The 23089-nt window shown below is 40.2% G+C and overlaps 1 protein-coding gene across 1 annotated transcript in view; it reads right to left on the bottom strand.

The window, feature by feature from the left end:
• Positions 1-23089, bottom strand: part of LOC146004155 (histidine decarboxylase-like) — a 155622-nt gene that overhangs the window by 31184 nt on the left and 101349 nt on the right. Inside the window, exons 7-9 of the mRNA XM_083142821.1 lie at positions 6255-6334; positions 3645-3715; positions 1426-1445 (exon numbers count right to left, since the gene is read on the bottom strand). Coding sequence (XP_082998947.1) covers positions 1426-1445; positions 3645-3715; positions 6255-6334 — 171 coding nt within the window. The remainder of the gene's footprint in view (positions 1-1425; positions 1446-3644; positions 3716-6254; positions 6335-23089) is intronic.

Below are 23089 nucleotides of genomic sequence, written 5' to 3'. Positions count from 1 at the left end.
TGCTACATTTAATTAAACTTTTCTTTATAGCTCACATAAACTGTTGTTACTCACTCGTAAATTCTGTAGAGTGAAGTGGCAATGTACAAGTTTGATTGTCACAATTAGTTAACCTAAGGAGGTATAAAGGCAACAATAAATAATCAAGTGCAAAAGCAAATAAGTTGAATAAACAAATAATCAATCTGTAGAGGAATTTCCAGTTATTGTAATTTATTATTATTTTGATATGTAAACAAAGAGGTTATCTGTGTGTACATTGCATTGTGTCATAAAGACAAATAGGAGTTGTGGAGGTAAACCCCACCTATTCTCATTCTTTTCCACAGTGAAGATAATGTAATCAACACCATGGTCCAACTGTCTTAACCCTGGATTATCTCAGATACCCATTTTTTAGAGTCTGAGTGAGCCCCACAGTTACTTTATGCAGTAGCATCGTTGGAAATTTACACAAGAGATTTCTTACCCTGGGAATGAAATCTGAGTCTCATGCATATCAGAAACATATCCTTCTGAGCGTGACTCTTATTGATTTGTTATATATTTCATCTCACTGCCATTTCACATCAAAAACTACCAAAATATTGTGTAAGACATAATCTTGTCAATAATCTTTTTAAATTAATACCTAACATAACCTCAATGATAATTAAATAGTATTGGATAAGCTTCTAAAAATATTGCCTGATTACAGAAGAGATTAAAGGATGAATCGACACCTGACAGGAAAATAACACTATAAGTTTCAGATCAGTATTCCATTTGAACGTATTCAGTTGTCTTGTTTATTATTCTTTGTTTTGTTGTGTTTGCAATGGCTGTTACAAAAAGCTATGTCCTCTTAATCTATTTTGCCGGCTATGTGTGAAACTTCTATGTTCTTTCAGCAGCAGATTATTTTCATGGACAGACATACTGAAACACACCCAAGGGAACAACCAAAAAATTAGTATCATATTAACAAACTTTACAAACTGGGCTTCTTCTAGTCTACCAGATCCTGCAGATTACATTGCAACCTGCAGGACTAGATCTATATGTATTTTTTTTTAACCAAATAAAGTCATAAGGTAAAGGAAACTGAGGATCTGATATTTCGTGGAAAATACATTCGGGTCTTTTTAGGCACCAGAACGTAAGTGCATACCCTCGAATGTATGTGGTTGGAGGTGGGCATCTTCAGGGTGTCCCCCACCTTTTTATTATTTTCATGGACCCTGTTTCTGTTTCCCTTATCCATTCCACCCCTATTTTGCCACTGAACTCCCACAATCAGAACATATGCATTTGCATCAATGGTTGTTACTAATGCAGATGGATATTCATATGTATGTATATATATCTCTGTACTGTACTGAAACAGCAAATTGATGTTGGATATATGATCATATATTGTTTATTCATTTATAGGAGCTCACTTACCATGTAATCAATGGCCAAACCTATAAGCAGAAAACGAGATAGTAAAAGGTATATTAACATACAATCTCGAATGTTTCTTTCTTACTTTATGCGAAGAGCATTAGAAAAGTTTAATATTTTGAGACATGTTTTGTTTGATGACTAGGGGTGACATGAAAGTCCATAAAAATTACTTTACCATTTAAAAAAAAATACCTAACAATTTGTAAGATTCAATTTTTCATAAATGAGAAAAGAGTCACATTCTTGTGACAAATTAGACAAATTCAGATATTTGCTGGTTAAAACTACTGAAACTAAAGGGGAAAATAATTAAGTGGTACTGTTGTAGTTTTTATTTACAAATTCCTTGCAATCTTAAGTATTCAGTTCCTTCTTATGTCTCCAAGATACCTGATATTGCTACTAACTCTACTTGCATTTGGACTGAAGTAAAAATCTTATTTATAGTAGTAGAATTTTAGGGCAAGCAAATAGGAGTAGAACACAAGAAATGACCATGCAGGAGCAACACACATTAAGACAACCTGGCAGAGTATTGAGAAATTACCAATAACCCCACCTCCGCCAAAAGGTCAAAAATTGTAAAATAGAGACGTTGTGTTCTGGTTCTAACTGAACCACTATTATGACTGTCACTTCCTCATAGGACAATTTGAGAGAATCTGCATGAGTCTTTTTTTAATGTGACAATGCCAGGTGTACACACACACACACACACACACACCATGGAAAAATGGGTCAACAGATAATGATGATTATATTATTATTATTATTATTATTATTATTGTACTACACTAATTACACTAGAGTACATTAGAGTATCATTCCATCAATTTATTTTGATTAATGAGTGCACAGAAAAAATTAAAAAGCTGGTAAACTGATGGCATTTGAGCATTATTTTCTTGACACCAAATAAGACATTTTTGTGGATTTTTTACACCCAAAACATCTGAAAGTTGAGGATAGTTTTCTTAAAGTTTTGTGTTCTCCCAGAACAAGATTTTCTACTAAAAACTTCTACAAACAGCTGAACTATGTAGGAAACTGGAAGTCTTTGATTTCAAACTACTGCTCAAGTAGAATTGTGTTCTATAACATGCTAGTCTAGTTATTGGAGCAGCCAGTCAGAACTATCTTTCATTCGTGAGAGTATGATTTACCCAGGCCTGGATTTAGGGGTGTCTGCAGCCCTGGACCACCTCTGCAAAAGGCTCTCACCTGGGGAAGAATACTTTGAAAAGGACCAAAAAGGAAAAAAAAATGTGGTATTTGAAATATGGTAAAATATGAAATGTCTACAAGTTTACAAATGTTCTCTTCAGTATTACATGTAATATTGTATGTAGTGTGTCTAGCTCAACATGTTGACTGTAAATGTAGCTTTTCATTCCTTCTGACTTGCAATTTGTTTTTATATCTATTTAAAAACCTAAACACAGTAGATGTTTCAAAACACCTATTGAAATACTGAAAACAGTACAGTAAAGCAACTACAAGTGAAAATAACTTCTTCAGGATTATATTTAATATGCATGGTGTGTGTTTAGCCGTAAATATAACTTTTCATTCGTCCTTATTAACAAATTTTATTTATATCTGAACACAGTAGATATTTCAAAACAGCTATAGATTTACTGAAAACAGTAGACAAAATTTTCAGCAGGGAATTGATGTAACTTGCTCTAAAAGTTATAACTGAAATTATAGGGCTGCCTTACAATGTTATTATCTTTTAAGTCTCACATATATATAGATCTGGGCCTGGTTTATCCTGTGGGAGCATATCGATTCTAATCTCTAGTTTGACCAGGCCTAGATTTACATATGTGGAAACTCAGAGCTAACAACATCATAGTAACACTATATATAATTTTAGTTGTAACTTTCAGACCAGGTTATGACAAATGGGTAGCTAAATGTTTCATATTTTTACCATATAACTTTGAGGACAAGTTATGTCAGAGGATTATATTTTTCCATTTAAAGTATGCCATTTTCAATTTTGTACCCCTTTTCACAGCAGTATCCAATAGAGGCTCAAGTTTGTAACCCCCTCCTTTCCCTTTTATCTGTGTCTGGGTTTCACTATAATCACTGTTTCAGTATTTGGAGCAGGTCTTTTATGATACCGCAGTTATTTAAACACTATATATATATATATATATATATATATATATATATATATATATATATATTAACATGAACATACATACCTGAATTTTCATGTTGCAGGTAGAGTGGTTCAACATTAAATGTTCTATGTAAAGACCCTCTGTTTCTAACCCTGCAAAGAAATTAAAAGTTGCATTAAAACATTGCAATTATTTCCCTATATTCTCACAGTAAATAAGTAATTAAAAGTATAAAAGTTAATAATAAATTAAGCTTCTTTCAATGATTTCTCTCAAATTCCCTTTGATGAGAAATAATATTAAATACAATTTAACGAATGCCTCTGAAACTGAAAATTAATTACTGAGGAAACAGTTGTATTAAATTTTGATTTTATCATGGAAATTCAATGTTGCACAGAGTATGTACAGTTTAGAAACTATACAAAGCATACTTAATTCAGGATTTATAAAACTGTTCTGACAAGAACTATAACGATTTTTGATGGAAAGTTAATGAAAAGATTTGCTTCAACAAAGATTGAACGTGCATCTCTGTACAAGTGCATCAACTATCAGAAGTGTCAAGTTTACATACAGCAAAAACAGTCCAACTTTATATATAAACATATCATCACTCATCCCCATCTTCACAAGTTAGCCAAAAGTGGCACAAAAAGCGAAATAAAATAAAGCAAATCAATAACAATAACAAGTGGAAGATAGTTCAATATTGTTAGTTTTGCATGTAATAAAAGATTGAATATATTGTTTGACTGACTTGGACTTTTATTATTGGTACAGCACCTTGAATAACGTAGTGTGGAAAACGACCCAAGAAACTGGTTCCCCAAGACGATGACAAGTAGATGGCAGTGCGATCGACCCAGGTGCTAATTTTGTTATGAAAGTAATGCGGCTTAGTTGGTTTTTGGAATATATTGTGTAGATTTGTTTCTCTAGAAAGGCTGTAAGTGAATTGATGGAAACAGTTATATTTGTGGAGTGATTTGCAGTCACGAAATGGCACTAATTTACACAGAAAAGTAACATAAATACGTCTTATGTGCAACGCAACACGAGCATCAACATATCGCATGTGAGGCTGGACGTCAAATGTTGGATTGTGTACACAAGTTTATTTTTGTACACTAATAAAATTGAAATAGTGTCATGAAGGAGAAAAAATGTTTCGTGGCGTACATATTATGAAGTCATTTTCCCGAAATGCAGATATTCGAAATAATTTAATTTCATATTCCATGGAGTTCAAATAGTCGATTAGGATGTACCTTGTCATATCTATCAACAAATTGCTTTACATTCGTGTCGATTGGTAAGTAGAACATTGGTGTTAAGGACTGTGCATAATCTCTGATAATGTATTGTTCGTCGAAATGCAATTCACAAATACCAGCTGTGTCATAGAGTTCCTTGTCAGCTCTGGGAATTGCACGATTCCACTCGGCTAATTTATCTTTTTGTTTGGGAACACTAAATATACAAATACCCTTTTCTTTACTTGAACGATATCCACTAAAACAACCAGGCACAAAACAGTGGCGACAGTTTCCAGACATGGTGAAAATATAACTCAACCAACGCTTTGTTTACATTTTTCCAGTAAGCGGGAAACGAAAAGTGTCATATTTCACGCTTGCGAGTTTTTTGGCGGTAAGTTGGACAACACGCGAGTGGATGTAAAACATTCTTTGAAAAATAAACGAGTATTGTGTGTGTGAATTTCCATAAAAATAATATTTGTGACAATGACAATATTAATGAACCTTTCAGGATAATGCATACACAATACTAATTCTCGCAGCAATTGTCATGTTACGTGTTACAATCCATACCTATGTTTTCTTCCGTATTGATAATAAAAAACTCAAGGACATGTCATAATCGACGGTTCAGAATGTTCTTTAATATTTTCGTGACTACTGTACCAAATATCATAACAATTTTCTGATACAAAGAAATGTTACAAGGAAAAGAATCAGACGTTGCAGCAAAAACCCCATTTACTTCCATTATAAGAAGTCGAACACCAAGCACCGGGGTCAACACCAGCGCCTCTAGCGGATCATTTTCGAGTGGAACCAGCCAGAGTGCGCAGAACCATGCCGTTTTCCACACTACGTTATTCTAGGCGCTGTACTATTGGGTAAATCTGGGAAGAGAAGAAAGGACGACAGAAAAGCATTGAAAAGGGGAAATTTAAAAAAAGGAAATACTGCAGATAAGGATATTTTATCGTCAATTTCCAATGAAAAATTGAGTATTATCATTGTTTCTATAAATAAATAAATGTTTTCAGATCTTTAGCAAATGAATTCACAAGACTGATATAAAGAATGATAGATTAAAAATGCTTTGGAATTAATATATGCAACAATACGCTTCAGTGCAAAAAGAAAATACAGTAAAGTTTAATTCAAGTACAAAAAATATTCTTGATACATTTTAACACATCGTTTGTAGCTGATACAGTAAAGGATTCGTTGTATCAGACGTCTATAACCTACATTTGTATAAGTTGATATCTTTGAAGTGAAAAAATTAAATTTGATAATTTTATTTTCTGTGCATATTTGTATTTGCTTGTTGGTATATACATATTTTCATACACTTGAAGCAAAGTAGAAATATAATCCATGTATCGCTCTCAAATATTTATTGGATGGATTGATAATAAAATAAAGTTAAGCAAAATTGTACTTACATATAAGTCCTAGTTCTTCTAAATTATCAAAAGCACAAGCTCCAGTCGTGCCAAGAGTTGCACATAGCTGTGAAAAGGAACAATTATAATATGAGTTATAATTTTAGTATTGTTTCCAATGATGAGAGTCAGTGATTTATCCACACACATAAATAACACACCCCATAATTGTCTTTACAAAGGTTCAATTTGTGGTTATTTTGGCTCTAAAGTTAACCTTAACCCCTCCCCGAAAAAAGTACAAGTTACACACCTCCAGATGGAAAATTTTGGATAAACCCGTGCTGTTCTGAAGTTCGAGCAGTTCGAGAAGTTCGAGAAGTTCTTGTTTGCTGGCGAATATTTTTTAAAAGGAGAGTAAACAAAAAATATAGCTATTAAACTTTGCCCCAAGCAGGGCAAAGGCAAGGCGGGGGGGGGTAAAATTCTATTCTCTCCCTGGAAGTAAAAATCTGTAGCTGCGACACCGGATTCCGTTCTATAGGGGCTATCCACCGGAAGGAAGTGCCTTCGCGCGGACGCCATACTTGTAGCACAACAACTTCCGGTTCGTAGGCTCACAGCATGCCGCTAAAGGGAGCTCAGATTGTGTCATGTATGAAAGGAACGAATGGGTGTGTACATGGAGGATGTAAACTACGATCAGGGTTAAATAACCTTTCACGGATCTCTCTTCATCCATTTCCTCGAGATCTAGGCGCCAAAATTATTGCATTGAAGATGTCAGGCGTGATAATTGGAAGCCCATTAGCAGGAGTAGACTCCGCAGTAATGACAACGGATGTGCAGGAACCCACAAAGTCGGAACCTGAAAAAAAAATCCTGTTCCTATCCAGACTTCGGAAGAAAAATTATAGAGTTTAAAAGTAGTTTATTCCCTACATATTTTTTTTATACTAAATGTCCGAAGTTTATTGAAATTAGCAGTTTTTATTCCAGAAATGCAAAATAAATCATCACCCAAAGGTGAAATTGTGTGTATAATTAACATTTTTTTAGTATCGGGTAATGTTGATTATTTTCCGCTCCAATAATCTCCCAATTTAGTCCGGAAATAACATTATTTTTCCCGTTCTGAACGTCAGAACTTTAAAAATACCCCGTCCTGTTTCCTTCCCAACCAAAAATTTTGCGTCCCGCACCCCTTGCACTTCATTAAAGGTAGACGAGAAATCATTCAAATCTCGATTTTCTCTCTGTTTTAGTGATATGAGCAAAAATATTACTTTTCCTTTCAAAAGATGCTCGGTCATAGTCAGATAGGTTACACGTTACGTTCTTGAAGTACACACGAGCTGTACTAAATATTTGTGTAACCAGATTTTTTTTGTATGTGTAACCAGAGGAAATAAATTTTTGTGCAGCCAGACGAAATATTTTTTTGTAACCAGAAAATTAAGTGCGGGTACTATTATTAATTTTCGTCTTTTGCAATGGAAATCTTTTCAACATTGATAGAGAAGAGGTCCTAGGTTTGAACACCATGGCCAGGCAATGTTGTGTCATTGTGTTTGTCCCATTAGTAATTTTTCCAGTTTATTATTTATCTTCATCGTCATGTTTAACACAAATAGCAGAAAATTGACTTAAAATAACAATGAGCGTTTTGTATTTCTGTGTTCAAACGGGAACGAAACCAGCAAGTGTGCATTACCGCATCCCTCTGACTCGCCCTGACTGAAGAAAGAAGAAAAATGCTCCTTTTTCCGTTTTTTATATGTCCGTACATCTCGCATTTTTTCACTTAAAACACAAATGTATGCATCCAAAGATTTACATGCTTTAAGTGCTCTCGCTCTGTAGGAAAAAATACTTCCTATTAAATATGTAGGCTACAAATATCGCCAAATGCAACGACGATCAGCAAATGGATATCATCCTGGAATAATGCCGTATTACTTCCTATTTGCTCATCCAATTGATATGGAAAGGCCATTACTTTGTCCTGATATCTCTTATTCTCCTCGTCGTCAAGTGCTTTTATATGATCCATTTCATCCAGTATACAAAACGAGAAGAAAGGCCACAAGTACGCGCTTGAATTACCCGGCCGCCGTGAACCGGAAGTTGTTGTGCTACAGTTCCACAATCGATTGTGCCGTTCGATATGTTTTTGTTTACTCGTGGATAGCCCCTATATAATTGAAAACCCGAATGTACAGACAAGTCGTGTTGAGTCGGTCATAGTTGGTAGTCTTTTCTATCCACCAAATTTTACCTTTGTGGGTCTAGCAGATGCTAAGATATTGATTGTTGAACAATGTACACATTTTGCATGGCTAAAATAGACCATTACCGTTACTCAAATTATTCTAATGAACTTTTTACCTAAAGTCGGACCTGGATTCCCCTACAGCAAGGGAAATTTCCCTTCATGTAGCAACACTGCTTCTGCCAAGGGAAGGCAGAAAGGATCGAGCAGTTTTCTCCCGCCAACGGTAGATCTGACTAAATAGCCACTCGCCCACTTCCTCTTCGGTTCCCTCGCCCCCCACACGTACAATCTGGGAGAAGGGTGCATTGGACAACGATCAGTGGTGTCTAATAATTTACTTAAATTCTGGTTTAGAAGCTTGTTTTAAATTTTTCTATTTGATTTTTGGTTTTAAGTCCACTTTATGCACAGGAAGGATAATCGGGACTGGACCTACAGTTTAAAGTGGGATCCGAACAACTTTTGCCTCCACCGGATATCGAACCCGGGACACCTTGATTACAAAGTGACGACGTTACCACTACGCCATCGGGGAGGCCATATTTTTTATTAGAATTGATTTACTTTACTTCGCTTTTATGCCACTTTTTGGCTAATTGCGAAGATGAGGATGAGTGATGATATGATGAAATTAATGAGACAATCACAAATAACACCTATGTCCAGGCTGGGACCTCTGGCGTCGTCAGGGTTAGCAAAATTTGTGTTTTTATAAAAGAAACAAAACAAACCGAGCATTTTTGTTTTAAACATCTTTTAAATGTTTTAAACAGTGTTTTAAACAGGAACCGAAAAAAAACATGTTTTAAACGAATAAAACGTTTAAAACATAATGCCAAGAAGACTTATTTTCTAAGAACAAGGATTAAAAGGAATCTCTTAATCATCCAAGGATGGACTGTGTTCTTATTATAAAGTAAACGCTTGCCTAACTTCCTAAAATATATGTTTATGTTAGTCTTAAATCTCGCATGTTAGTTGTTCGAGAACTCGTCAATTAATTCACAGTTGCCAGACCCCACTCAGACCACGTGGTAACTACTATCTTTTTTAAATATGTTTTATCGTGAATGCAACTAAATATTGACATTAACAACTATGTGCAGTGTGTTAAGTGAGGAACAAAACTGTTTCATCCACTATTCAATTTTAAAATGTTTTAAACACTTGTCAAAAAACATAGTCAGGTGTTTTAAACGTGGCCCACGATTACCTATTCATCATGATATGTTTATTTGTTAATCGATGTACATTTTCAGTCACTGAACAAATTTCTATTCACAATAAACAAAATGACACGGATTGAATGAAAAGGCAAAGTTACAAAACTCACTAATAACCACAAACAATCAAACATCAAGTGTCAAAATGTGTTTTAAACAAGTCTGAGAAAAACATGTTTAAAACATTTTGTTTTAAACTTTTTAAACATTTGTGAAAAAACAAAGCCGTGTGTTTTAAACGTTTAGAACAAGTTGTTTAAAAACTTTTGTTGTCCATATATTAAAGCTGTATATAAACATTTGAAAAAAGCTGGTTTACTTGCAGTAAACAAGATCTCACGGAGAATTCGCCACTGGTGGACATCGGACACCAATATAACGATATGTTCCAAAAACTCCCCACTATAATTCCCGAAACCAGGGAATTCTTTTTTAATGACTCTGTGTGTTGGCGCTACAGTACGTTGCTTATTTCCCACCACTACTGGAAACGGGAGGTGGGGAATGAAGACGAGGAAAACAATATACGAATTTATACTGTCACCGCAATTCGAAGCTATATTCGAGAAAGCACTCCTTTCTGCAAGCAGTTGCCTGTTAAGAATTCTCCAGAGGAACTCCAAACACGGCAGTAAATCATTTCGCAGCTCCACCAACCACCTGATCTCTATCGTTTTGTCTGCGTCTTTCGACGAGCTACGACGCACGGCACTAGATTGCTCGGGTACTCGAGAGAATTCCGTACAGAAAGAAGAAAATCGTTTGCGCTTAATTGAACATTTCGCTTAGTCTCATTTCGATGCGGATTTTCGTCGAAGGTTTCTCCACGCAGGTGAGTCGATTCGGACATTGTCGGCAATATTCGTTTTCAGTGTAAATTGGCGTTACCTTTCGTTTCTGGGAAACGATGTCCTTGTAGTTTTCCAAAGCATTATTTAAAGTAAGCTAACGCATGTGTGGAACGTTCTGGTCTTGTTTGGTTTGAGTTGGTGTTTTAAGTCCACTTTATGCACAGTAAGGCTAATCGGGACTGGACCTACAGTTTAAAGTGGAATCCGAACCACTTGTGCCTCCACCGGGTATCGAACCCGGGACCCCTTGATTACAAGGCGAGGACGCTACCACTGCGCCATCTGGGAGGCCCGTTCTGGTCTTGTAATTACAGGATGGCCAGGAATCAATGAACGAACATGTGGATGAATGGTGAATGCAACGCGAGCCCCAGGGAGGATTATGCTGGCTGTGGGTCCTGGTGCTAGAGCCTAGTTAACCTGCAAAAAATGCCACTCAGGCTGCGTGGCAGGGGTGGTCCCCCCCAAAAGGAAGAACATTCTCCCCCCCCCCTTTATGCCGAATTAATTTACTCAAATTATTTTGGTCAGACAAAATTTGCGGAACAATATAATACAGAGATGCCAACAATCTAAAGGCACATGTCTTTCGAAACCTTTCACTGCAGTTGAAATTAAAACACTAAAAAAGGAAAACATGGCTCACTTTCATGTTTGCTAACATAAAACGTACAATACTGCCATTGTTAGTGTACTGGAACTAATTCTTAACAGTTTATCTACTTGACTAACCTTGTATTAATGCGAACAGCACGACCCACCCTCTTTCCAAACAGATTCTAAAGTCATAAGAGGTGGTGTTTCATTTCAAACCCACCGCCGCGATCATCCACAGGTATGTAGAAAAACTGTACATAATACCTGTAACTAAAAATCAATAGTAAGTCAAAACGAAATGGTCCCGCCCATTTTTGTGTGAAGATATAAAGAATTGGTAGCTAAACTATAAATTTCCTCCCACCCCAAGAGAATTCCCATGACGCAGGCACGTCATGAATCCAACCTGTGGGCACCCCTACTGCGTGGAAGAGATATTTACATTTGAGTGTCACCCCTTACACCACTGAACATATTGTTTTCTTGCTTTTGGGGGGAATGTCCACCCACTGGCGTATTTCTGGTTTCATTTTGGGAGGTAGGGTTTTGAGTATGTAAATTAATTTGTAGTTACCAATCAGCAAACTAAACTTTGCCTTGCGGTTCTATGTGCCTTAGAATATTGGTTCTAATCCAGGTCAATAAATTCTTATGATAACCCACAACATTTAGAAACACTTGCAAGACAGCCAAAACGCACAATTACACCGAAAACTTGACTAAATGTCTATTTCCAAGTTCAAACTTTCCGTCCATCTAATCCACCTACAAGTTTCTTGTGGACACTTTAATACATGTAAAATATCACTATATCAGTACTATCCAATGAAAACTTAGGTGGAAAACAGCCTTTTGTTGTCTCGGCTCGGTGAGGTTGGCCAGTTGCAGAATGGTGTCCTCTTGGCTGGTATAGTATATGCTTTGCATTCCATTTTCTTTGAGGGTGATAAAAAATCCCTGAAAGGGATAAAAAAATCCCATTAATTCGCACAGTGCCTTTACAGCCGTCAGATTACATGTGTGCTCGATCAAGCACTGTATTGGAACAGATGAACAATTAACTAACGCTGTGGTTTCCAAATATTTCGTTTCACGGCTCCCTTAGTGTTTCGAGATTTCACCCAAGTCAGAATGTAGGCCTAAGGCCCGGTTTAGACGAAAGCATTTTTCTTAATATTTATGTCATGACCAAAATGCTACCGTGTAAAATGAAAATCGTATGGCATTTCAGCTGCCATGGCATATTCCATGGCATTTCTCCAGGATAGGATCCGTCCTATTTCCGTAAAATTTTTCATAGCATAACCAATCAGTAGCGACCTTTATGCAGTGATGTGCGTCTACGCGTAAACAACGATTGTCTACATTCTACGTGTAGACAATGTAAACTATGTAAACTATGTAATCTACGTAATCAACGTTGACAACATGGCGTTCGGCGCTCTCCGTGCAAGGCACGCGCATCGTTCTAGAAACAGCAACCAGCATCAGCAGGTGGACATAGAGAGCTTGAAGTTCTACTGTCCAGAAATAAGTGTTTTTAGTAGTTATTTACGTTCAACCAATTCACTAGGTATTAATTGAACTGCAAAATAAACTTGTCGCGACATACCCAAAAAAATGCGATGTCCGTAGAATGACAAGATTTGTTTTACTTCCATTTCTACCATTTCACATGTGGAAAAATCTGCTTTAATGACACATGCACTTTCCTATGCAGTAATAAGACAAAAAAAATATTACTAGCCTTCCCTTTTGTCAGTGTAAAAAATAATGTCAGTTTTCAATATGGCTGTGATTTGTTTCTCTTCCGGTAGTACCTTCCCCCTCATTACGTCAGATGGTCTAAGTTGGCTATAGACCCAGATTATACAACATGTTGAAGAAAAAAATACTTTCTCTTTCATAGACCACTGGGATTTATTTCTTCACTGATGTTTGCATTGTCTACAGTAGACTATGTAAACTATAAGTCAATGTAATCTTCGTGTAGATTACGCGTAGACAACGCACGTAGACGTAAACTTATAGTCTATGGCACATTACTGCCTCTAGGTCACGAGTGCAGGTATAATGGCGCCCGCGTGAGATGCAAACAATGTATCACTTCACATTTTTAAAAGCCAATAACTATTCAAGCGAGAGGAATAACGTTTCCAACAAAACGGTATTATGTACAAATCAATGGCGCTGCTTAAATACATACTTTATAATGTTTACAGTATACACATGGAAGAATACTTTAGTTGTTTCAATTGTGAACACCGTGCACTCATCACAGATGGTGTAACTCGACGTGCCTTTCGTGCTGTATATATTATACATTGTAATTGCTAAAGCTAACCGAAAAGTTACATGAAATGCTTCCGTGTAAAGAACTATCTGCTATAAGTTTTTTGGAAGCATTTACATAGCATTTATGCTAGAAAAATGTTAAAGAAAATGCTTCCGTCTAAAGTGGGCCTAAACCTTTCATCGATCAGGCACTGTATTGGAAGAGAAGAACAATTGACTAACGTAATGAAAACGGGCGAGTTTACTTTCTTACTTACTTCTTCTTTCCCTTCGTGCTGTTAGGCGTCGGGGTCCTTCAGCCATCTGCTAAAACTCTTCCTATCTTGTGCCACTCTCTTAACTTCCATTAGTGCCTTTCCTCTTTTAGTAACCATCTCCGACAGGTATTGCTCCCATTCTATGCGAGGTCTTCCTCTCCTTCCTTCTGGTCTCTCTTCCATTACTTGTTTCGGTTTTCTTTCTTCTCCCATTCTCATGACATGGCCATACCAGCCCAGTGTTCTTCTCTCTATTATCTCTTCAATTGATTCTACTTGTAGCTGTTCCCTGATTTTAGTGTTCCTGATTCTATCTCCTCTGGTTTTTCCTACGACTCTTCTGAGGTATTTCATCTCTGTTGCTCTTAATCTACTTTTATGCTTATTCTGGAGCTTTAAGCTTTCTATGCCATAGAGCATTGTTGGTATAATTATGGTTTTGTAAATCCTTAATTTAGTATTTTCTTGTATCTCCTTTTTCCCTACTATTGTATTACTTATTTGGTAATATACAAGGTGTTCAACTTTGCTTCCGCCGTTTTCCGACAGGTGGCAACAACAGGAAGTAGCGGTCGAAAGAAGCAGATCGCAGACGTCACGCAGTTAGCTTGGACCTCTTTCAAGATAACCCCATTCAAACATTAGTCGAGTGGTGTGTGCATCGTGAAGTTGTTCGCGATTGAAAATGCCAGTGTACGAGCCAAATTCTCGCCATTTGCGGGAGGTTCTACTTTTTTGTTTCAATATGAAGAAAACTGCGGCTGAGGCTCATCGAATGCTCTCCACTACGTATGGTGAGGACGCTATAAGTGAGAGAACCTGTCGTGAGTGGTTTCAACGCTTCAAGAACGGTGACTTTAACGTTGAAGACCGGCATAGTAGTGGAAGACAGAAAGTTTTCGAAGATGCAGAATTGGAGACATTGCTGAGTGAAGACTCGCGTCAAACTCAAGAAGAATTGGCACGATCATTGGGAGTGACACAGCAAGCCATTTCAAAACGTCCGAAAGCCATGGGTATGATTCAGCATGACAACGCACGACCCCACGTTGCCAAAGTGGTGAAAACGTACTTGGAAACATTAAGATGGGACGTCCTACCCCACCCACCTTATTCTCCAGACATCGCTCCCTCTGATTATCACCTGTTTAGATCAATGGCTCATGAACTGGCTGACCAACACTTCCGATCTTATGAAGAAGTCAAAAAGTGGATCGATTCGTGGATCGCCTCCAAAGATGAACAATTTTTTAGACACGGCATTCGTACGCTGCCCGAAAGATGGGAGAAAGTAGTGGCCAGCGATGGCAATACTTTGAATAATGCCTGGGTAAGCAATGTTTTTTTTTCATTCCAGCGTCATATTTTTGGGGAAAAACGGCGGAAGCAAAGTTGTACACCTTGTATTTTATTTGTTTTTTTGAACCCTGTTATTTATTTCTTCTTCTACTTTTCCGTCGGCTGATATTATTGTTCCCAAATATTCATATCTATTCACTTGTTCTAGCTGTTCTCCTTGCCATTTTATTTCCAATCTCTCTTCATTTCCATGCTTTGATATATGCATTACTTTACTCTTCTTTGGGTTCACTATCATTTCACTATCTTGTATTGAGCTGGCCCATTCTATTACTGTATTTTGTAGTTCCAGTTTTGTGGATGTTATTAATGCTATGTCATCAGCATACAGAAGTGATTGTACATAAACTGGTTTCAGTTTCCTATTTCCAATCTTACATTTTCGTGTTCTTCTTCTACTTTGTTTATGTATTTGATCCATCAGTATTATAAATAGTAAGGGGCTGAGGATATCTCCTTGTTTAACGCCTTTGTTCATGTTAAATTCTTTTGAATTCTCCCCTCCTATTCTCACTATTCCTTTAACTGTTGTCTTGTAGACACTTTGTATTCTTCTTACTAATTTTTCCCCCTCCATGTAGGACTGCCTTGACGGGGCGAGGGGGCTTAGTAGGGAGGTCAATTTCATCTCATCATTTCACCCATTCTTCATATCCATATCTCACGTTTTTCACCATTCCATCACGTCATTCATCTCCATATCTTTGACCTCCCTCTAAGAAACTTATGTAGGGAGGTCATTTTCATCTCATCATTTCACTCATTCTTCACATCCATATCTCACGTTTTCACCATTCCATCACGTCATTCATCTCCATATCTTTGACCTCCCTATAACTAAGGGTCCTGCTAGAGGAGACAACCTCGATAAAAAAAACCCTATCCCAAGGTGTGAGTTTCACGTGCCGATGGGACAGTGTTGGCTGCAGGAGTAGGTGCAGTCGCGAACGTGGCCTCGGGGATTTCGGTTTGGTCCTCGAGTAGCCTCCATTTTTGGGGGTAGGCCTTCCTCGGCATAGAGGGCATGTCGAGGCGACAATTTATGGACCCTCCACAATAAATCTTTTTGTATATGGGTACAAAAAAAAACTCAAACGGGGGGAAACCCCCAAAACGAGCGCGGCCTTCGAGCCCGCTTCAATTATTGGAAAAGACAAGTAACGTGCCACGTTATCTTGTGATTAGTATTGTGCAGAAGACCGAGAGTAACGATGAATCTGCAACAACAAAGAAACATGGAGCTGCTACATTAAAGGACTTGTCACCGTTTCTGATCAAGGAACAGCTAGACTACGCCGCTGGTTCAGACGTACCAGAAATAAAGAAGCTGCGAAACGGGAGTCTACTTATCCAGACCAGCACAGATCGCCAGACCAACAACCTTTTAAAGTTAAGATCTTTGGGCGACTTCCCTGTTAATGTTGAACCTCACCGTCAACTTAACAGTAGTAGAGGTGTGATTCGCCACTGGGATCTGTTAAATGCTGAGGAGGAAGAGATTCTTGATGCACTCTCAGACCAACATGTCACCGCAGTGCAGCGAATAAAGACGCGGAAGTCCGGAGAACTAGTACCAACTGCTTCACTTATACTGACTTTTCAAACGACCACTCTCCCAGACAGGGTACGGGCTGGATATTTGAGACTCAAAGTCCGTCCGTACATCCCTAACCCGATGCGTTGTTTCAAATGCCAGCACTTTGGGCACACTCAGCCTTCCTGCAAGGCCACTACCGCCCTTTGTGGTAAGTGTAGTCTGCCTGAGCATGGGACCGAACCTTGTTCTTCTGGTCCCAAATGCATTAACTGCCAAGGCGAGCACCCAGTCTGGCATCGTGACTGCCCTTCTTTCCAACAAGAGAAGAGAATCAGAGAGTTGGTCGTCACAGAGAAAATCTCAGCTGGTGAAGCAAAACAACGTCTCCGTGAAAGTATACGCACCACTTTACCTGTGCCATTCGCTACAGTTGCTGCAGCTGCTCTGACCCGTCGCAGTGTGGGTGTACAAACCAGCGACGTTGCAACTCAAACAACAACGCTTCCCGTAGTAGCTCGTCCTGCTTCGAGGAAACCAGCAACCACTCCTCGCTCCACAGAGAAGAAGTTCAAGCAGGTGCACACTAAAGAATATTTTCTAAAGTCCAGTAGCTCTCCAGTCAGGGCGGCATCGACCACCCTGAAACTTAAAGCGCAGCTGAAAGCTGCCCGGCGGGCGCTGAAAGCACCCGCCCCCACTGCCCCTTCTTCATCCCCTTCGCTTTCTGTGTCCTTACCCGAGGACATGATACAGGACGAAGCCGCGGATGAAGAATTTATCAAGGTGACAGGGCCTAGAAACAGAGTACGCCTTAAAAGGTAACTACAATACCTCCAGCTATGGCTTATTGTCTCCAATGGAACCTTAACGGTTTCCGTACACATCTCGAGGAACTGCAAATCTTAATATCTGAATTTGACCCTGCCATCATATGTCTCCAAGAGACACATTTTCGTCCAAATGAATCAGTGATTCTAAACGGATACACGCTTTACCGCACCGACAAGCTTCCTGAGGGTTGTCGTGCACACGGTGGTGTTGCAATCGGTGTTCGAGATACCATCCACTCTACACCAATCTTTCTCACCACCCCCCTCCAAGCTGTCGCCGTCCGGGTCCATCTACCACAGCCAATATCTGTGTGCTGTGTCTACATCACAAGGGAGGAGCGATTCTCTCTTGAGGACCTCCTTTGTATATTCGAACAACTTCCGTCTCCTGTAGTTCTTTTGGGCGATTTTAATTCCTACCATCGTTTGTGGGGCTCCGTTCGTACAGAGCCCCGGGGTCAAATTGTAGATCAATTCCGTGAGGCATCAGGTTTAACGTTGCTGAATGCTGGAACTCCCACATATTTCAGTCCTTCCTCTGGCACATATTCTGCGTTGGACTTGTCCTTCTGCAGTCCCAGCCTTGCTCCTACCACATCTTGGAGCGTTCATCCTGATCTCTGTGGGAGTGATCACTTCCCTCTCATTCTTACCTTCGAACATCTTCAGCAATCACGTGAACACCACCCTCACTGGAATCTCAGTCGGGCCGACTGGGAAGCCTTCGAGCGTGCAGTGGACCTTGAAATCGATCTTGCGTGGACTTTACCACAATCGACGCCTTAGATGTCTTTGTGTCAGGAGTGCATGATGCTGCACGCACCTCCATTCCACATCCCAGTGGACCTGCGAGGCGACGCCCAGTCCCCTGGTGGACTGCGGAGATAGGTGCAGCCATCAAGGACCGCAATCATGCTCTCGATCGATTTAATAGGAACCACACTGCCGCAAACCTCGAGCAGTTCCGCATTAAACGTGCCCGTGCCCGTCAGCTCATTCGAGCCAGTAAGAAGGCGTGCTGGGTCCAATACGTGTCTTCCCTGACGAAGCAGGCTTCGTCGAAAGCCGTTTGGACCAAAGTACGTCGCATCCAGGGGGGTGCATCTACTCCTCTGAGCGCTCTGGAGCTCGATGGGACGTTGTACACAGATTCCGGAGACATAGCTAATATCTTGGCCACGCAGTTTTCTGGTGCGTCTAGCTCTGTAAATTATGAACCACGTTTCCGCCGTGAGAAGGACCGTCAGGAACGACGACCTCTCGTTTTTCGAAGTCATAACACCGAGCCATACAACTCTCCATTCACTGAACGGGAGTTCGATCAGGCACTTCGAGATTCTAAGAACACAGCTCCTGGAGTGGACAAGATCCACTATGAGATGCTTCGTCATCTGCCCATTGGAGCAAGAAATTTCCTTTTGGCGGTATTCAACAGGCTTTGGTTGGAGGACTCTTTCCCCACTTCCTGGAAAGAAGCTATTATTGTTCCCATCCTGAAACCAGGTAAACAACGCACCGCAGCCTCGAGTTACAGGCCTATTGCCTTAACTAGCTGTGTGTGCAAGTTGATGGAACGCATGATCAACAAGCGTCTCACCTGGTTTTTGGAGGAAAACTGCTTGATAAGTAATTTTCAATGTGGTTTTCGCTCCAACCGTTCCACACTGGACCATCTGGTTCAGCTGGAAACACACATTCAGGATGCATTCCTCAACAAGAAACATTTAGTTGCAGTTTTCTTTGACCTCCAAAAAGCATATGACACAACGTGGCGTTTTGGCATCCTAAAGCAGCTCCATTCTTGGGGCGTGCGTGGCCATATGGCGTACTTTATTAAAAACTTTTTATCTGATCGTTTTTTCCACGTACGTGTTGGGAACTCCTTTTCGGATCTTCACGAACAAGAGAACGGTGTCCCGCAGGGCAGCGTATTAAGTGTGACTCTGTTTGCCATAGCAGTGACAGTGTTATGGCAAGCATTGTTGCCCCTGTACATGGTCTTCTGTATGTAGACGACCTCACGATCTTTTGTCGCTCACGGAATCTCGCGTCAGCTTCTCGTCAACTCCAACTGACGATAAACCGTTTGGTTGAGTGGTCCTCCCAAACAGGCTTCACCTTCTCATCCGAGAAATCCGTGTGTGTTCACTTTTGTCGCCAACGTACATGTCATTTCGATCCTGACCTGTACATGGGGAAATCTCCCCTGTGCTTCGTGAATGAGGTCCGCTTCCTGGGCCTCATTTTCGATAAGAAATTAACATGGCTACCTCACCTTCGCCAGTTAAAGTTCTCTGGTCTTCGAGTTCTCAACCTTTTACGCGTTTTATCTCATACTTCTTGGGGTGCTGATAGGACGGTACTGCTTCGACTGTACCGTGCACTCATCAGGTCGAAGCTTGATTATGGATGTGTTGTGTATTCTTCTGCCCGCCCATCTAGACTTCGCATCCTAGACACCGTCCACCATGCTGGTATACGTTTGTGCTCTGGTGCGTTTCGTACGAGTCCAGTCGCTAGTTTGTAGGTAGAGGCATCTGAGCCGTCGCTGTCTCTGCGAAGACAGCGGCTGGTAGTGAACTACTTCCTCCATCTTCGCTCGATGCCTTCACATCCTTCATTTGACACCATCTCCGACGAGAGTAGGCTGGCAAGGTATCGGCTCCACCCTAGTGCCACTAGACCATTTGGTGTTCGTGCAGACGAGATCCTGTCAGCACTTGGTGTTGACAGTGATCTTCCTGGCGTCTCTCCACTCATTCCGCCTCTCCCTACCTGGGAGTTTCTTGCACCTTCTATCGATTTTTCCCTGACTGCCCTTCCAAAGGCAGAAACACCAAAGGTTGTATACCAGCAACGGTTTTCAGAACTTCGTGCGAAGCACCCCAATTTTAATGTGTTTTACACGGATGGGTCCAAGACAGTCGAATCAGTTGGTTGCGCCTTCGTTCTACACTCTCAAAGTTCCAGTTTCGCGCTACATCCTGCCTGTTCCATCTTTACGGCAGAGTTGTACGCCATTCTAAAGGCACTGGACTTTGCAGACGTGAATGGGCTGAAGAAAGTCCTTGTGTGCTGCGATTCGACCAGCGTTTTGCAATCTCTGGATTCGCCGTATTTCCGGCATCCGATAGCGCAACGCATATTCAGACGGCTTGTGTCCTTATCTGCCAGCACAGATGTACACTTCTGTTGGGTCCCTAGCCACGTGGGCATCCAGGGGAACGAAGCAGCTGATGCTGCCGCCAAGTCTGCTGATGCAGATGGCGACGTTCTCGTCCACCTTTTGCCAGCTAGCGACCTGCAAAATGTGTTCCGTTGTCGCCTTCTTGACACTTGGCAGACCGAGTGGGATATGGAAACGGGGAACAAGCTTCACTCTGTTAAGACCACCATAGGTGCTTGGCGTTCCTCGTCTCGTCCCTCTCGGCGAGAAGACGTTATTCTTACCCGCATGCGTATAGGACACAGTCGTCTCACGCATGGTCACCTACTGCAAGGGCTGGACCCTCCGTTGTGTCGTGCTTGTAATGTTATTTTAAGCATCCGACACATTCTCGTTGAATGTGTCGATCTTGCTTACCTCCGGCAGACTTTTAACCTTTCCGGCTGTTTGTCATCCCTCTTGGGTGATGACAGCAGTATTTTATCACGTGTTTTTAGTTTTTTGCGAAGAGCTGGACTCTTCCACCGTCTGTAAGGAGGTTTTTAGTTTGTTCTGACTTTTTAATGTGTCGTGTTTGTCTCGTGCAGGTCTCTTTACAACCTTGCACTTTTAGTTTTTCCCAAGGGGCTATCTACACCCCCTTTTTTTAATCTCAGTCAGAATTTTAGATAAGGGAACATTTCCCCGTATACACAGAAGGGTGCGAAATGGCCTTAAGTGCCGACGCACCCATAAATTTTAACTCAATCAATCAATCAATCTTACTAATTTTTCTGAGGCTCCTATTTTCTGTAACGCTGACCATAGTTGCTGTCGTGGTACTGTATCAAAGGCTGCCTTTAAATCCAGAAAGGCTACAAACAGTTCTTTTTCTCTGCTAAGAAATTTATCTATGGCTTGTCGTATCGTAAAAATGTGATCTTGCGTTTGTCTTCCTCTTCTGAAAGCTGTTTGTCCTTCTTCTAACTCCTCCTCTACTTCATCTCTTAGCCTTCTTTCTAAGATTCTTGTGTATATTTTTAGAGCTACTGAAGATAGACAGATTGCTCTATAGTTTTCACATTTTACAGTGCTACCCTTTTTGTGGATTGGTATGATCATGTTTCTTTCCCAATCTTTGGGTATTTTAATTCTCTTCCATGCTTCATTACAAATCTTCCACAACCATTGTACAACTTTCTTTCCTCCCATCTTTATTAGTAGTTCTGGGTATAGTCCGTCTACTCCCGCAGCTTTTCCTAATTTCACTCTCTTTATTGGTCGAGGGGCGACCCAGGGGAAGGTGAAGTGAACATATAACCTCTCCCTTGCCAAGACCGCAGTGCGTGTTCGATGAACACATCCTTCTCGAGGTGACCCTGATTTCGCTTAACACTGTGGATCTAGGCTGGGAAGTCGATAAAAATCCCTGAAGAGGGGCAGCAGCCTCTTCAGTACTGGCCTAGAGTCGATGAGGACATTAGTCCAAAAGAGCCTAGAACCAGACAGTCACAGGCGGAGTTGGGGCAAAGGGGGAGTTTTTGCTGTCATTTTCGATAAGCTCTGTCTAAACAGCCGTATTGGAATGTTCTCGCCTTTAAAACAGGCGGAGGGAACAAAAAATATCTTCTTTGAAGGAGAAGAAGTACGAAGGGGAGGAAAAGAAGAACACGGATTTTGTGAAATGGATTTTAAAGGCGACGAAGTTTCGTTCCAGAAATCGCCGTCGGATGTATAAGCTTGCGAAGGTATTCGAATCTTAATTGGATCCCATGAGAGTGCAGATCCGCTTTCTCAATTTATCTTTGCTTCCAGTCCTTCCACCCCTTCCGTCTTCCTCCCTTCGTCCAATCTCCGTCTTCGATTGTTTCTTTTATAGTTGTCGCTGATGATGTTTCGTCTTCCGGCAAATCCCGTTGGCGGTCAACTCTGTCTGCAGCCTGAAAATCTTTCCCACATTTTCAATGTGCATGTTGCTGTTTGTTGACGTCCCACGTCTACTTCTAATAGGTCATTTTGAGCACGAAATATGTTACTATGTTCCATAATCTATATCGGTGTTCAAAGGTTTCATTAGAAAGGGTCCGATCCCCCTCCTCCAAAAGAGTTGACAAGAACAATAATGAATAAGAAAAATATTTGTATGCCGTTTAGTGTGCAATATGAACTTTATTCATTTTCGTAGAGCTTGCAGGAAGATAATAATTTCATTCGAATAAATGAGTGCAAGTCGCTGTGGCGGAGTGGTTAGCACATCGAGCTACGACGCCAGGGGTCCCAGGTTCGAATCCCGGCCTCGGAATTGACGTTTGTGAGTGTCCATTCTTCATGTCATCAATCATCCCAGTCTTCGTAAATTAGCCAAAAGTCGCACGAAAAGGGAAGTAAAATAAAGCAAATCAATCAATCGAATGATTGAGTTTTGTGTTGACAGTGCCTACGGAATGAATGCTTAATAATAGTAGTAATAATAATAATAACAACAATAGTTTATTTTAAGTGCTGAACACAGT

Source organism: Lepisma saccharinum, chromosome 21 (assembly GCF_977018435.1).
Source record: "Lepisma saccharinum chromosome 21, izLepSacc3.1, whole genome shotgun sequence".
Taxonomy (NCBI): Eukaryota; Metazoa; Arthropoda; class Insecta; order Zygentoma; family Lepismatidae; genus Lepisma; species Lepisma saccharinum.
Note: the sequence above shows the minus strand (reverse complement) of the source record. Positions and strands in the feature narration are given on the sequence as shown.